Source organism: Mobula hypostoma, chromosome 1 (genome assembly GCF_963921235.1).
Source record: "Mobula hypostoma chromosome 1, sMobHyp1.1, whole genome shotgun sequence".
NCBI lineage: Eukaryota > Metazoa > Chordata > Chondrichthyes > Myliobatiformes > Myliobatidae > Mobula > Mobula hypostoma.
The window spans coordinates 54,880,310-54,896,148 of record NC_086097.1 but is presented as its reverse complement, the minus strand read 5'-3'; the positions used below and the strand labels follow the sequence as shown (position 1 = coordinate 54,896,148).

At 42.8% G+C, this 15,839-nt stretch overlaps 1 protein-coding gene across 1 annotated transcript in view; it reads right to left on the bottom strand.

The window, feature by feature from the left end:
- lgals3b (lectin, galactoside binding soluble 3b) overlaps positions 1-1,499 on the bottom strand; it is a 36,281-nt gene extending 34,782 nt beyond the window's left edge. The window contains exon 1 of the mRNA XM_063049216.1: positions 1,296-1,499. Within this exon, the coding sequence (XP_062905286.1) occupies positions 1,296-1,298 (3 nt within the window). The 5' untranslated portion in view covers positions 1,299-1,499. The remainder of the gene's footprint in view (positions 1-1,295) is intronic.
- Positions 1,500-15,839: the final 14,340 nt, after the last annotated feature.

The window sequence follows — 15,839 nt, the reverse complement described above, 5'->3', positions numbered from 1 at the left end:
TGTTCAAATGAATTATTGCAAGCAAGGAATAACTAAATATTAAATACTAGCTTTTAGAAGGAAATTATTTAAGTCATCTGCCTCTAGATGGTGATTGGAAGGGGAGAAGTTACATGTGTCATACTGGAATTTAATAACTATTGTTCATTCATTCATTGGTTCATACATCAAAGTTTTAGCTGAGAAATTTCCAGACAAGTCAAGCTGAATTTATTATCATGTCACAGAATTATGAAGCACTACAGCACAGGAACAGACCCTTTGGCCCATCTAGCCCGTGCTGATCTGCCTCGTCCCATCAACACAAATCTGGACCATCGCTCTCTGTCGACCTCCCATCCATGGACTTGTGCAAACTTCTCTTGAGAGTTGCAATCAAGCGAGCATGCACCACTACCACAGGCAGCTTGTTCCACACTCTCACCACCCTCAGTGAAGAAGTTTCCTCTTCGTTTTCCCTTATTTCATCTTCCAGCATTAACATGACCTCATGTACAGATACAGTGAAAAACTTGTTTGCAGCAACATCACAGGTACATGGGTACAGACAACACACAGAATACAAATTACATCTAAACATACATTATACACAAGAGAAATAATGCAGGTGTGTGTGAGAGAGAGGCAGCAATTTTAATTATATTATTAAGTAGAGAACTTTAGTTTGCGTCCAAAAAGATTTAGTTAGGCAAAGCTCGTGATCATGTTTTTTGCAAGTCTTCAACATTTCTGGATTGTGGGAAGGATCATATACTTATTATGGGTGTGTAAAAGTGAATCCATAAATACGTGTAACTCTACATTACACCAGGTTCTTTTCAACCACAAAGAAAAAGTAGAACTATGTAAACTAGCATATAAAGTTTCTATAGTAGCAGAAACTACAGCTATCTACAATCACAATTGCACTATTTTACAATATACTGTATTAAGATATTTTTTTAAATCCACACCAGTTCGACAACCAAAGCACATTGAGGACATTTACTTCAATGATGTAAGTATAATTGGTGAAGAAGTGACACGGGATGTGGGAGGAGATGCGATCTGGAGGGAGGGAGCAAGCAATGTGCCGGGGCGGTAAAGGGATTGGACCAGATGGGGGAGATGGAGGTGGCGTGGGAGCTATGTGCTGGGAGTGCAGTAGAAGGGGGCCAGCGCAATTGACAACCAAACTTTTGTGAAACTACTGGCTTGTGTTCCGCAGGAGAGAAACGATATTAAATTGATAGCTTCCGTGTTAGAGAAAGACCACTTCCATTATAATAGGAATATAAAGATTTGTAATTTCTTACCATGATTTTGTTGATGCAGTCGGAGAGGAAACCTACAGAAAGAAAGGAGCAACGAACGAATCAGTGCTGGCGAGGGGATGGGGGCTCCGAGTTTAGAAAGAGAAATCGCGGAGCTGGACTCAGCCAACCGGCCTGGGCTGTTGATTCCAGCCGTTCGATCACGTTAAAGTAACGGAAGGACGGCAAAACGCTCATAAATCGTTCCCAAAAACACCAACCCGAAACCCATTCACCTCGACTCGAAGACACGCACCGCACGATCAGTGGGATTTTTTTTTAAAAACTGTTCGAAAACCTGGCCCAAGTCCTACCTGTAATTTAATCACAAATCCACTTACTGGAGCCTTTAAAACTTCAGTGACGCCCTCAGAACAGTCATCGCATAGCCTCGCCCTTCACATGATCAGGGTGGAGTTGCAGAACCGTTCAGACATCCCCTTATTTTGATAGGCGGATGAAATTTTGATGTGACCAGCTTTGGGCGACGGAGCTGGAAATGACAAAAGAGCAATATTTGCATTTGGTTGGTAGGTAAATTGTAAATCAACTGCAGTGTAGGTGAATGGTCATGTGGAATAGTTGCACAAAAACCAGATGACTGGAATAGCGAGAGCCGAGTAGTTTCAGTAGTCTACTTGGAGTGGGTTACACAATTCGGAAACGGGCCCTTTGCCCCCAACTTGTCCATGCCAAAAGTCCCAAACCAGCCAAATTAACCGAGGGCCTTTTCTCTCTGTATTGTACCACACCCATTATGACTGCAGGGCGTCGTAACAGCAATGCAGCCCAAGAAATAAAACAGAAAATACTGGCAAGAACCGCATTTTTATAGAGAGAAACAGACAACTTTTTACATAGCCAACTTAAAAAAAAATTAGATGTAAAATTGCGATTGTATTCATTAAATGGTATAACAGCTAGAAGGGTTTATACTGATTACAGAGGTTTCAGCAGTCCAAAAATCACAGAACAAAGAAACAGCGTCCAGGATAAGATCTGAATTAAGGAATTTCTGTTCAAATGAGTGCAAGTAAAAGTGTAAACTGATAAATAATTATAATAACCTGAAAACCAAGCTGAACAAGCACTGCTGATAGATTTGTAAGATGCCGCTGCTTCAAAAAATAATTGGAATTGATTTATTATCATTACATGTACTGGGGTAGACTGAAAAGCTTGTCTTGCATACTGTTGGTCAGATCAAATCATTGCACAGTGCATTGACATACAAGGTGAGCAGCAACAGAATGAAGAATAAAGTGCAACAGTGACAGAGCAAGTGCAGTGCAGGTAGACAATAAACTGCAAGATCATTACAGACTAAAATGCCAGGTTGAGTCTACCTCACTGTATTGTGGACCTGTTCAATAGTCTTACAACAGCAGGGTTGAAACCTGCTGGTATGCATTTTCAGGCTTTTATATTTTCTGCCTGATGGAAAGTTTGCAATTGAAGATTAAAAAATCAGCACTTCACAATTGCTTTCAGAGTTTGAACTGGCCAATCAATGAATGGGATTCATGTGCAACGGCGAATAAAAATAAGGCAGGGGCAAACAGAGTGGCCATTGTGTCAGTGTTATAGTGGCTTTGGTGAGGGAAGTATCTGGCAGGTTTTTTTTTATTCTTCATTCCTCATCTGTTAGTGTATGGTTATTGCAATGAAAATGGCCCCTGGGGCTGCATTTTGTTCTTTGTTCAAGATGTGGGGAATTCTGGGAGATCTCTAGCCTCCAAGATGTGCCAAACTGCAGCTCCTCTGAGAATGCGTTTTTAAAAAAACTGGAGTTGCAACTCAGTGAACTTTAGCTCATAAGGGCGACTGAGGAGGTGATGGATAGAAGCTACAGGGAGGTAGTCACCCCAAGGTTGCAGGAGGCCGGTACCTGGGAGACTGTCAGGAGAGGGAAAGGAAATGGGCAGCCAGTGCAGAGTACCCCTGTAGATATTCCCCTCAATAATAAGTACACTGTATTGAATTCTGTTAGGAGAGATGGCCTACCAGGCTGGAGCCACTGTGACCGGGTCTCTGGCACAGAGTCTGGTGCTGTGGCTCGGAAGAGAAGAGAGGACTACAGTAGTGAAAGGAGTAAAAGGAACAGAGATGAGATTCTGTGAACTTGATAGAGACACCCGTTTGGTATGTTGCCTCCCAAGTGCTAGGGGTGCCTTGGATTGAGTCCACAGCCTTCTAAACGGGTAGTGTGAGAATCCAGAAGTCTCGGTGCATTTTGGTACCAATGTCTTAGATAGGAAAGGTGAGGTGGTCCTGAAGAGAGAATTTAGGGAGCTAGGTAGAATGCTAAAAAGCAGGACCTCCGGGATAGTAAATCTCTGGGTTGCTGCCTGTGCCATATGCCAGTGAGGGTAAGAACAGCAGATAAATGCATAGCTGATGAACTGGTGCAGGGGGCAGGGGGATGGAATTTCTGGATTATTGGGATATCTTCTGGAGAAGGTATGGCCAGTACAATAGGGATAAGTTGCACCTGAAACTGAAGGGGACCAACATTCTCATGGGCAGATTTGCTAGAGTTGTTTGGGAGGGTTTAAGCTAATAGGGCAGGGGGTGGGAACCAGAGTGATAGGGCTGAAGATGGGACAGTTGGTATGTGAGCAGAAGTACTGTGTAGTGAGACTGCTAGCAAGGACCTGCTGGTGACAGGGCAAAATTGCAGTCAACAAGATGAGCTGTAACATAAAAGAAGACAAAATCAAAAAGGCTGATGAATACAGGACTGAAGGTATCATATTTGAATGCACACAGCATATGGAATGAACTTGTACCAGACTTGGAGATTGGCATGTATGATGTTATGAGCATCACTGATTCATGGTTGAAAGGGGATTATAGCTGCGAGCTTAACATTCAAGGATACACATTAAATTGAAAGGACAGGCAGTTAGGCAGGGGGGCGGCGTGGCTCTGTTGGTAAAGAATAAAATCAAATCCTTGGACAGAGGTGATATATAATCAGAAGGTGTAGAATCATTGTGGGTAGAGCTAAGAAATTGCAAGAGTAAAAAGACCTTGATGGGAGTTATATGCAGACCTCCATACAGCAGCAAATATATCGGCTGCAAATTGCAATGGGAGATAAAAAATGCATGTCAAAAGGGCAATGTTATGATAGTCATGGGGATTTCAATATACAGGTAGATTGGGGAAAATTAGGTTGGTGCTGGATACCAAGATGGGGATTTTGTAGAAAGCCTACAAGATGGCTTTTCAGAGCAGCTCGTAGTTGAGCCCACCTCATGGTTGGGTCAGCTATTCCAGATTGGGTGTTGTGTAGTGAACCAGAATTAATTAGAGAGAGTGTGGTAAATGAACCCTTAGGAGGCAAAGATCATAATATGATAGAACTCCCCCTGCAATTTGAAAGGAAGAAGCTAAAGTCAGATATATCAGTATTAAAATGGAGCAAAGGGAATTACAGAGACATGAGCAAGGAGCTGGCCATAGTTGATTGAAAGGGAACACTAGCAGGGCTGATGGCAGAGCTGGAGTTTCTGGGAGCAATTTGGAGGTTGCAGGATAGACATATCACAAAAAGAAGTATTCTAAAGGCAGGATGTCACAACTTTGGCTGACAAGGGAGGTCAAAGCCAAGGAAAGAGATTATAATAGAGCAAAAATCAGTGGGAAGTTAGAAATTTGGTCAGCTTTTAAAAATCCTCAAAAGGCAACTAAAAAGTCATAAAGAGGGAAAACATGGAATATGAAGGTAAGCTAGCCAATAATATTAAAAAGGGTACCAAAGGTTTCTTCAGCTATATGAAATGTAAAAGAAAGGATAAAGTAGATATTGGACTGCTGGAAAACAATGCTGGAGAGGTAGCAATGGTGGACAAGTAAATGGTGGATGAACTAAATAAGTATTTTGCATCAGTCCTCAATGTGGAAGACACTAGCAGTATGCCACCAGAAGTGCAAGAGTGTCTGAGGAAAGAAACGAGTTAAGTTGCTATTATTAGGGAAAAGGTGCTTGGGAAACTGAAAGGTCTGAAGATAGGTAAGTCACCTGGACCAGATGGTGTACACCCCAGGGTCCTGAAAGAGGTGGCTGAAGAGATCATGGAGGCATTTGTAATGATCTTTCAAGAATCAATAGATTCTGGCTTGGTTCCAGAGGACTGGAAAATTGTAAATGCTACTCTACTCTTCAAGAAGGGAAAGATGCAGAAGAAAGGAAATTAGTGGTTGGAAAGATGTTAGAGTTGATTGTTAAGATTGTGGTTTCGGGGTACTTGGAGGCACATGATAAAATAGGCTGAAATCGGTATGATTTGCTCAAGAGATTGTCTTCCCTGACAAATCTGTTGGAATTTTTAAAGAAATAACAAGTAGGGTAGACAAAGGAGAATTGGTCAATGTTGTGTACTTGAATTTACAGAAAGCCTCTGATAAGGTGTCACACATGAGGCTGGTTAACAGTTTAAGAGCTTGTGGTAATACCTGACAGATACCAACATGGATAGAAGATTGGCTGAGTGGCAGGAGGCAAAGAATGGGAATAAAAGGAGCCTTTTCTGGCTAGCTGCCAGTGACTAGTGATATTCCACAAGGGTCTGTGTTAGGAGTGTTTCTTTTTATGTTTTCTGTCAATAATTTGGATGATGGAATTAATGGTTTTGTAGCAAAGTTTGCAAATGATGTGAAGAACGGTAGAGAGATATATATTGTTGAGGAAGCAGAGAGGCTACGAAAGTACTTGGACAGAACAGGAGAGTGCACAAAGAAGTGGCAGATAGTATACAGTGTCGGGAAGTGTACAGTCATGCACTTTGGAGGAAGAAATAAAAGTGTAAACTATTTTCTAAATGGAGAGAATATTCAAAAATCTTAGGTGCAAAGGGAATTGGGTGTTCTTGTGCAGGATTCCCTAAAGGTTAATTTATTGTGTATGTATGTTGTTACGTACCCCGTAACTGGGTTGCCAAACCAGCAGAAATGGATCACTCAGTTGGAGTCTGGAGTACTAGAACTAAGAAAGTTTTATTAAAGAAACAAGCAACACAGTAATCGAAAGGATAATAAATGCAACAGTTCAGCGATGATAAACACACATGTGCACAGGATTAAGATAACAGCATCAATCAAGCTCTATCGTTGTCTAGGGGTAAATGACCAAATTTCAAAATGACTCAAAGTTCAGTCCAGTTCAGTTCGCAGTAATCGTTGCCATGGCGATGGACAACGTGGGGGAAGAGAGAGATAGAACAGGAACAACTGATCATTCAGAACACTGCTTCACTCACAGACCGGCGAGATTGCTCATAAGCAACTTTTGGGCGGGTCCTTGGTGATGTCACCTGAGGTCACCGACTGTGACCCCTCCTCCAGATGCGGTCGATCCTCTGCAGTGAACGCGGCACCCAGGCAAGGGCGGACACACACCGGGTTCCCGCTGATCGTACCTTTCCACCCTGGTCGTTGTCTGGTACTTCTCACCCACTCGTGAGAGGCGCACCGCTTCCAGGGTCTCGTTACCTCGGGTGGCGTGTGTGCCTGTCTTAGCGAACCTGTCCCTTTTTATCCCCCTGCTGGGGTATCGCCTGTCCATCACTTCAAACAGTTCAGGGTTCAAAGGGGGGAGCCGCTCCAGACAGCTCCCTCTCCCACATCCCTTCATTACACATCTCCAGACGCTGCTCCATTGTTCCTTATCTCTCCTTCCCCTGAGGGCAGGTGGCAGACCAACTGCTGATGCCACTGATGCTAGCCCAGGCCAGCAAACATCTTAATTTTATGTGTATTCTCGTAACAATGTACACTATATACAACCTGGATTCATCATTTTGCAGGGAGCCACAAAACAGAAACACAATAGAATCCATGAGAAACCACTCACAACAAAGTCCAATGAAATCCAATGTGTGAAAAAGAACAAATTGTGCAAATAGTGAGAAAGTAAGCAAATAATAGAGACCATGAACTGCAGATTGCTCAAAAGCGAGTCCACAGCTGCGGCACCAGTTCAGCGCTGCGGCGAGTGAAGCTGGTCCAGGAGCCCGATGGTTGCAGGGCAGCATGGACCCCAGACTCCTGCACCACCCGCCAAACGGTAGTAGAGGGAAGAGAGGGAGACAGGTCAAGTCCAAGCAGATGGCATGGGCTCAGGTGGGGAATCTTGGCTGTCATGGAGTAGTGAGCTGAACACTAGTTCATTTTCCGCTCTCAGCCTCAAGGAGTTTATCTTTTAAATCTGGCTCAGTGGCTAAATCAGCTAAACATTGATTACATGGTTGGACCAGGGCTGAGTGTTTATAATGTTCACTCCTTGGAACTTGAAACCCTCACCCTCTCAACTTCAACATTGTTGTTGAAAACAGGAGTCTGTTCTCCTTTGTTTTGCAGACACTGAGGGAAAGGTTGTTGTGACGACAACATGTTACTAAGCTCTCTATCTCCTCCCTATATTCTGACTCATTGTTATTTAAGATACAGCCCACTACAGTGGTGTCATCTGCTGACTTGTAGATGGAGTTTGAGGACAATGTGGCCACACAGTCAGGACTGTTAGGGAGTAGAGGGTGAAGACACAACCTTTTGGAGCTCCTGTGCTGAGGATTATTCTGGCAGAAGTGTGCTGCTTATCCTTACCGATTGCTATCTGCTGGTCAGGAAGGTATTGGCTCCCAGAACTTGGAGACTGGCAATTAAACTTCCATGGAATTGTAGCATTGAAGTTGCAGTCAAAGTTCAGAGTAAATTTATTATGAAAACACCGAAATGTCACCATTTGCAAACCTGCGAGTCATTTTCTTGCAGGCATTCACAGTAGAACAAAGAAATACAATAGAATCCATGAAAAATTGCACACAAAGCCTGATAAAAGCCAATAAGGACTGGCTCATGGACCCTCAGTTTCTTCCTCCTACAGTCAATGATCAGCTCTTTGATTTTGCTGATGTTAAGTGAGAGGTTGCTGTTGTGGTATCATTCAACCAGATTTCCCTTCTCTCTCTAAAATGCCAATTTAACAATAGTCTAACTTTGGTGTCTTTATTGTCCAGATGCTACAGAGATGAGTGTCAACCCAGGGAGATGGTGTCTGCCGCAGACGTTACTTTGTTGGTCTGTATACCATGTTAAATTGAATCTGCCAAAGTTTAGCACAGTAGGATTTCTACTGCTGCGGTTAAAGGTTGCTGTTGCCAAGCCTGCAAAACTCTAAAGGCCTTTTCTCAAATGAGTCCTTTATTTTAGTCACTAAAACTTACTTGCTATGGTTTAATAAGATCGTCTGAGGGTCTGAGTCACAGAGGCATATTAAAATTGTGAACAGTTCCTAATTCATCTTGCTGTTAGTCCTGGAACTCCTGCTAATTCCTGACTGATGACTCAAGAATGTTTAACCTGAAATGTTGTAATACTGAAAAATAATCTCTCAGTTCTTTGAATTTGAACCTCAATGTTGCTTTTGAACTGAAATATTCACTTGGATTCATAAAGCATAAAAATAGGCCCTAAGCCCATTGAGTATACATCAGCCATATAGCTACCCTTTAATACTGTTCGTACACTTCTCCCATTTGATTTTTGCCACATTTCCATCAACTTCCCCATGATTTTATCACTTGCCTACAAATTATGTCAATTTACAATCCACGTCTTTCTGTTAGAATCCTGTAACATGGATAAGGCCACTCTGCCCGTCTCATCTGCCGAACTCACTCATGCTCACTCATGAACACCCTTTCATATTAATCTTTTCTCCTAGCACTTGGGCCGTGCCTATAACTTTCTACTCTGTTTGTGCCATAGCCGTCTATGTCAGTGACTCAAGTGCTCATCTAGATGCTCCTAAAATGCTATTACAGACCCAATCTCTCAAGCAGTACATTCCAGAGACTTGCCTCTCCGGTTCCCTCTAAATCCCTTGCCCCTTGTCTTGTGTTCTCTCATTTTATCCACCTCGTATGGGGAAAAGTTTCTAGCAATTTGCTGTATTTGTAGCCCTTATTATTTTACTTTGCTCACTTGTGTCCCCAATGAGCCTCTTTCTTCAGGAACAACAAACCTAACTTCTCCAGTCCCTCCTTTATAAATGAATTTCTCCATCTCAGGCAACGTCCTGGGAAATTTCCTCTGCATTCTCTTCAGCGCCATCACATCCTTCATGTAGCATGATGACCAGAGTGTCATGCAGTACAACAGCTGAGTTCTGATCACAGTCGCATCACGTTGCAGTGTAACATCACCACGTCTGTATTCACTGCCATGACTAATGAAGGTCAGTATTCCGTATGCCCGTCTAAGTACACTATCTACCTGTGTTGTCACCTTCAAAGACACCTAGACTTGTACTCCAAACTTCCTCTTTCCTTCTGTACTCCTGAAGACCCTATCATTCATGGTGTATACTCTTGTCTTATTAGTACTCCCAAAATGATGATGATGCATGTGTCTAGAGTAAGCTTCACCTGCCATTTTTCAGCCCATTTTACAAACACATTGATATCTCTTTGGAGCCTAATTCTATTTTCCACACTATCAACAACTCTGTCAATCTTCTGTCATCCACAAACTTGGGCTTAAAATCTGGGTGTCAACATTTCTGAAGATCTAACCTGGACCAAGCATATTTATTCATTGATGAAGAAGGTATGCCAGCGATTATATTTCATCGGGAGTTTGAGGAAATTTGGTATGTTACCAAGAACTCGAGCAAATTTCTACAGATGTAACATGAAGAGCATTGAAGCTGTCTGGTATGGAGGGGCCATTGCACAGGATCAGAAAAAGCTGCAGAGAGTTGTGAACTCGGCCTACTCTATCGTGGGCACTAGCCTCCCCACCGTCGAGGACATCTTCAAAAGGAGATGCCTCAAAAAGGCAGCATCCATCGGTGAAGACCCCCACCATTCAAGATATGCCCTCTTCTCATTACTACCATCAGAGTAGGTATAGGAGGTTAACACACACTCAGTGTTTTAGAAACAGCTTCTTCCCCTCTGCTATCAGATTTCTGAATGGGCAATGAACCCCTGACTATATTGTTCTCCTTCTGCACCACTTAGTTCTCATTTATCTACTATACCGGTATTTTTATTGTAGTTTATAGTATATTTTATGTATTGCACTGTACCGGTGCTGTAAAACAACAAATCAAAATAGAACTGATTCTGATTGTACTGATCATGCATTCCAGGTCCATTTCCAAGTCATTCATGTATATTGCAGAAAAAGTCTGAGCACCAATCTATGCAAGAAATCACCAAAATCACATGTCCACAAATCACTAACCCCAACCCCAACCATACATCTTTGAAATGTGGGAGGAAATTGGACCATCTGCAGGGAACCAATGTAGTCACAGGGTGAATGTACAAACTCTTTACAGTCAGCAGTGAAAATCGAACAATGATTGGTGATTGCTATGAACTCATTGCACTAACTACTACCGTACTACCTAGCTGATCCCCATGCTCTTTCTGTCATGGGTCCTTACCTCCGAACCACTCTCCCATGTGGGACCTTGTCAAAAGCCTTGCTAAGGTCCATGTAAATCACATCTACTGCCCTGCTCTCATCAAAACACTTTGATAGAACATCAAAGAATTTTATCAAATTAGTCAGATGTCACCTGTCCTTGTCAAAGCTATGGTGGCTATCTCCGATTAGTTCCTGCCTTTCCAAGTAATCATTAATCCTCTCCCTCAGCATTTTTTTCCCAAGTCTATAGTTAACCAGGTTTTCTTGAAAAGAGAGCCCATCTTTGCTGTCCTCTGGTCATCTGGCACCTCATTGGATATAGGAGCAGAATTAGGCCATTTGGTCATCGAGTCTACTCTGCCATTTCATCATGGCTGATCCAATTTTCTCTCAATCTCCTGCCTTCCCCCGTATCCCTTCATGCCCTGTCCAATCAAAAATCTATCAACCTCTGCCTTAAACATATATAAAGACTTGCCCTCCGTAGCCACCTGTGGCAAAGAATTCTACAGATTCACCACTCTCTGGCTGAAGAAATTCCTCCTCATCTCTGTTCTAAAAGAATGCCCATCTATTCTGAGGCTGTGCCCTCTGGTCTTGGACTCTCCCATCATAGGAAATATCCTCTCCACATCCACTCTATTGAGGCCTTTCAACATTCCATAGGTTTCGATGAGGTCAACCCTCATTCTTTTGAATTCCAGCGAATACAGGCCCAGAGCCATCAAATGTTCTTCCTGTGACAAACCATTCAATCCTGGAATCATATTTGTGAACCTCCTTTAAACCTTCTCCAGTTTCAGTATATTCCTTCTAAGATAAGGGGCCCAAAACTGCTTACAATGCTCCAAATGAGGCCTCACTGGTGCTTTGTAAAGTTTCAATATTTACATCCTCTCGAAATGAATACCAACATTACATTTGCCTTCCTCACCACAGACTCAACCTGCAGATTAACCTTTCGGGAATCCTGTATAAATACTCCCAAGTCCCTTTGTACCTCAGATTTTTATATTTCCTCTTCATTTAGAAATTAGTCAACCCTTTCATTTCTTCTACCTAAGTGCATGACCATACACTTCCTGTCACTGTATTCCATCTGCCATTCTTTACCCATTCTCCTAATCTGTCTAAGTCCTTCTGTAGTCTCTCTACTTCTTCAACAGTACCTGTCCCTCCACCTATCTTTATATCATCCGTAAACTTTGCAACAAAGCCATCAATTCCATCAAACAAATCATTGGCGTATAACATAAAAAGAATCTGTCCCAACTCAGACCCGTTTGGAACACCACTAGTCACCAGCAGCCAACCAGAAAAGGCTCCCTTTATTTCCACTCTTTGCCTCCTGCCAATCAGCTACTGCTTTATTCATGCTAGAATCTTTCCTGTCATACCATAGGCTCATTGCTTGATAAGCAGTGTCATGTGTGTGGCACCTTGTCAAAGGCTTTCTGAAAATCCTAGTGCACAGCATCAACCAATGCTCCTTTGTCTAAACTGTTTGTTACTTCTTCAAAAAATTCCAACAGATTTGTCAGGAAACAATGCTGACTATGACCTATTTTATCCTGTGCCTCTAAGTACCCTGAGACCTCATCTTTAATAATTGAATTCACTATCTTCCCAACCAGTGAGGTCAGACTAACTAGTTTATAGAAACATAGAAACATAGAAAATAGGTGCAGGAGTAGGCCATTCGGCCCTTCGAGCCTGCACCGCCATTTATTATGATCATGGCTGATCCTCCAACTCAGAACCCCGCCCCAGCCTTCCCTCCATACCCCCTGACCCCCGTAGCCACAAGGGCCATATCTAACTCCCTCTTAAATATAGCCAATGAACTGGCCTCAACTGTTTCCTGTGGCAGAGAATTCCACAGATTCACCACTCTCTGTGTGAAGAAATTTTTCCTAATCTCGGTCCTAAAAGGCTTCTCCTCTATCCTCAAACTGTGGCCCCTCGTTCTGGACTTCCCCAACATCGGGAACAATCTTCCTGCATCTAGCCTGTCCAATCCCCTTAGGATCTTATACGTTTCAATCAGATCCCCCCTCAATCTTCTAAATTCCAACGAGTACAAGCCCAGTTCATCCAGTCTTTCTTCATATGAAAGTCCTGCCATCCCAGGAATCAATCTGGTGAACCTTCTTTGTACTCCTTCTATGGCAAGGATGTCTTTCCTCAGATTAGGGGACCAAAACTGCACACAATACTCCAGGTGTGGCCTCACCAAGTCTTTGTACAACTGCAGTAGTACCTCCCTGCTCCTGTACTCGAATCCTCTCGCTATAAACGCCAGCATACCATTCGCCTTTTTCACAGCCTGCTGTACCTGCATGCCCACTTTCAATGACTGGTGTATAATGACACCCAGGTCTCGTTGCACCTCCCCTTTTCCTAATCGGCCACCATTCAGATAATAATCTGTTTTCCTATTTTTGCCACCAAAGTGGATAACTTCACATTTATCCACATTAAATTGCATCTGCCATGAATTTGCCCACTCACCCAACCTATCCAAGTCACCCTGCATCCTCTTAGCATCCTCCTCACAGCTAACACTGCCACCCAGCTTCGTGTCATCTGCAAACATAGAGATGCTGCATTTAATTCCCTCATCCAAGTCATTAATATATATTGTAAACAACTGGGGTCCCAGCACTGAGCCTTGCGGTACCCCACTAGTCACCGCCTGCCATTCTGAAAAGGTCCCGTTTACTCCCACTCTTTGCTTCCTGTCTGCTAACCAATTCTCCACCCACACCAATACCTTACCCCCAATACTGTGTGCTTAAGTTTGCACACTAATCCGTGTGGGACCTTGTCAAAAGCCTTTTGAAAATCCAAATATACCACATCCACTGGTTCTCTCCTATCCACTCTACTAGTTACATCCTCAAAAAATTCTATGAGATTCGTCAGACATGATTTTCCTTTCACAAATCCATGCTGACTTTGAAGAGTGGTCTGATATTTGCAATTTTCCAGTCTTGCAGAACCATTCCAGAATCTAGTGATTCTTGAAAGATCATTACTAACATCTCCACAATATCTTCAGTCAGCTCTTTCAGAACCTTGGGTTCTACATCATCTGGTCCAGGTGACTTGTCGACCTTCAGACCTTTCAATTTCTCAAGGGCTATCTCTCTTATTATTAACTTCACACAGAATGACCCCTCACACCTGGAAATTCCACCATACTGCTAGTGTCTTCCACAGTGAAGAATGATGCAAAATACATCTACAGTTCATCTGCCATTTCCTTGTCCTCTATTACTACCTCTCCGGCATCATTTTACAATGGTCCGATATCCACCCTGCCTCTCTTTTGCACTTTATATATCTGAAGAAACTTTTGGTATCCTCTTCAATATTATTGGCTAGCTTACTTTCGTATTCCATCTTTACCTTCGTAATGACCTTCTTGGTTGCCTTCTGTTGGTTTTTAAAAACTTCCCAATCCTCTAATTTCCCACTAATTTTGGCTCTATTATATGCCCTTTCTTTGGCTTTTATGATGGCTTTGATTTCCCATGTTAGCCATGGCTGTGTCATCATGCCTTTGGAATACATCTTCCTCTTTGGGATGTACATATCTTGTGCCTTCCAATTGCTTCCAGAAATTCCAGCCTTATGTCCAGTGAAGATTTAAAAATTTCAGCCGGTGCGCCAGCATTCTTTTTCTTTGCCTTCAGTAACAGCTAAGGATGAATCCCATGCAGTCCTGGGGATTTATCCATGTTTAAGTCAGCTTAAGTAACTCCTTTTTACTCAAGATTCAAGATTGTTTAATGTCATTTCCTGTGCACAAGTGTAGGAAGAATGAAATAATTGTTACTCTGGATCCAATATAACACAAAAAACCCATACAGTACACAATAATATTTTACAAACACAATAAATATAACTACATAAGATACATAGATTGATAAAGTGACTGAGAGAAAATGGGAAGGTAGTGGTGGTGTTAGTGGGTGGAGGTGTTACTGCTTGGGGGAAGTGACTGTTTTTGAGTCTGGTGGTCCTGGCATGAATGCTGTGTGGCCTTCTCCCTGATGGGAGTGGGACAAAAAGTCCATGAAGAGAGTGGGAGAGATCCTTCATGATGTCACTGGCATTTTCCCAGCATTTTTCTGTATATACTGTATGTCTTTGATGGTGCATAGGCTGGTGCCTCTGTTGCATTGGGCAGTTTTGTCTACCCGCTATAGAGCTTTCCTGTCTGTCGCAGTGCAGTTTCCATACCAAGCAGTGAAGCAGCTTGTCAGGATGCTTTCTACTGCGTGCTATAGAATGATGTGAGTATGGATGTGCAAAGTCCAGCTCTCTTCGGCCTCCTCAGAATCAGACATTGGCGAGCTTTCTGTGTTGTGCAGAATATGTTCTGGGACCTTGAGAGGTTGTGCGAGATGTGTGCTCCCAGCAGTTTAAAACCGCTTGCATCTTCCACTGCTGTGTCGCCGATGTAAAACGGGATGTGAGTGCCCTGAGTTTTCCTGAAGTCAATAACCGTTTCCTTTGTCTTGTTGACATTAATGAAGCAGTTATTTGCCTGGCACCAGGCCTCGAGATCTTCTACCTCCTCTTTGTAGGCCATCTCATCATTGTTGGTGATGAGCCCCACCACGTGTCGTGTCATTGACGATGTGATTTCTCGGGTGTTAGGCTATACAGTCATGTGTGAGAAGAACGCACAGCATGGCCTGTGTTGAGGACGATGGGGAGGGAGGAGTGGTTCTGCATCCTGACTATCTAAGGTCTGCTCATTAGGAATTCCAACACCCAGTTGCTCAGTGGTATATTTAGACTGAGGAGTAGGAGTTTGTTTACCAAGGTCTGTGGAACAACAGTGTTGAATACTAAACTGAAATCCAGAAACAGCATTCTGACATAAGTGCCCTTGTTTTCTAGGTGTGTCAAGGCCAGATGCATGACATGTGCTATGGCATCTGTCATAGAGTGGTTCTGTCAGTGAACACATTGGTTACTGTCCAATGTGGCAGGAATGGAGTTTTTGATAGTTGCCATTATCAGCTGTTCAAAGCACTTCATAATGATTGGTGTAAGTGCCATCAGATAGTAGTTGTTTAATTTTGAAGG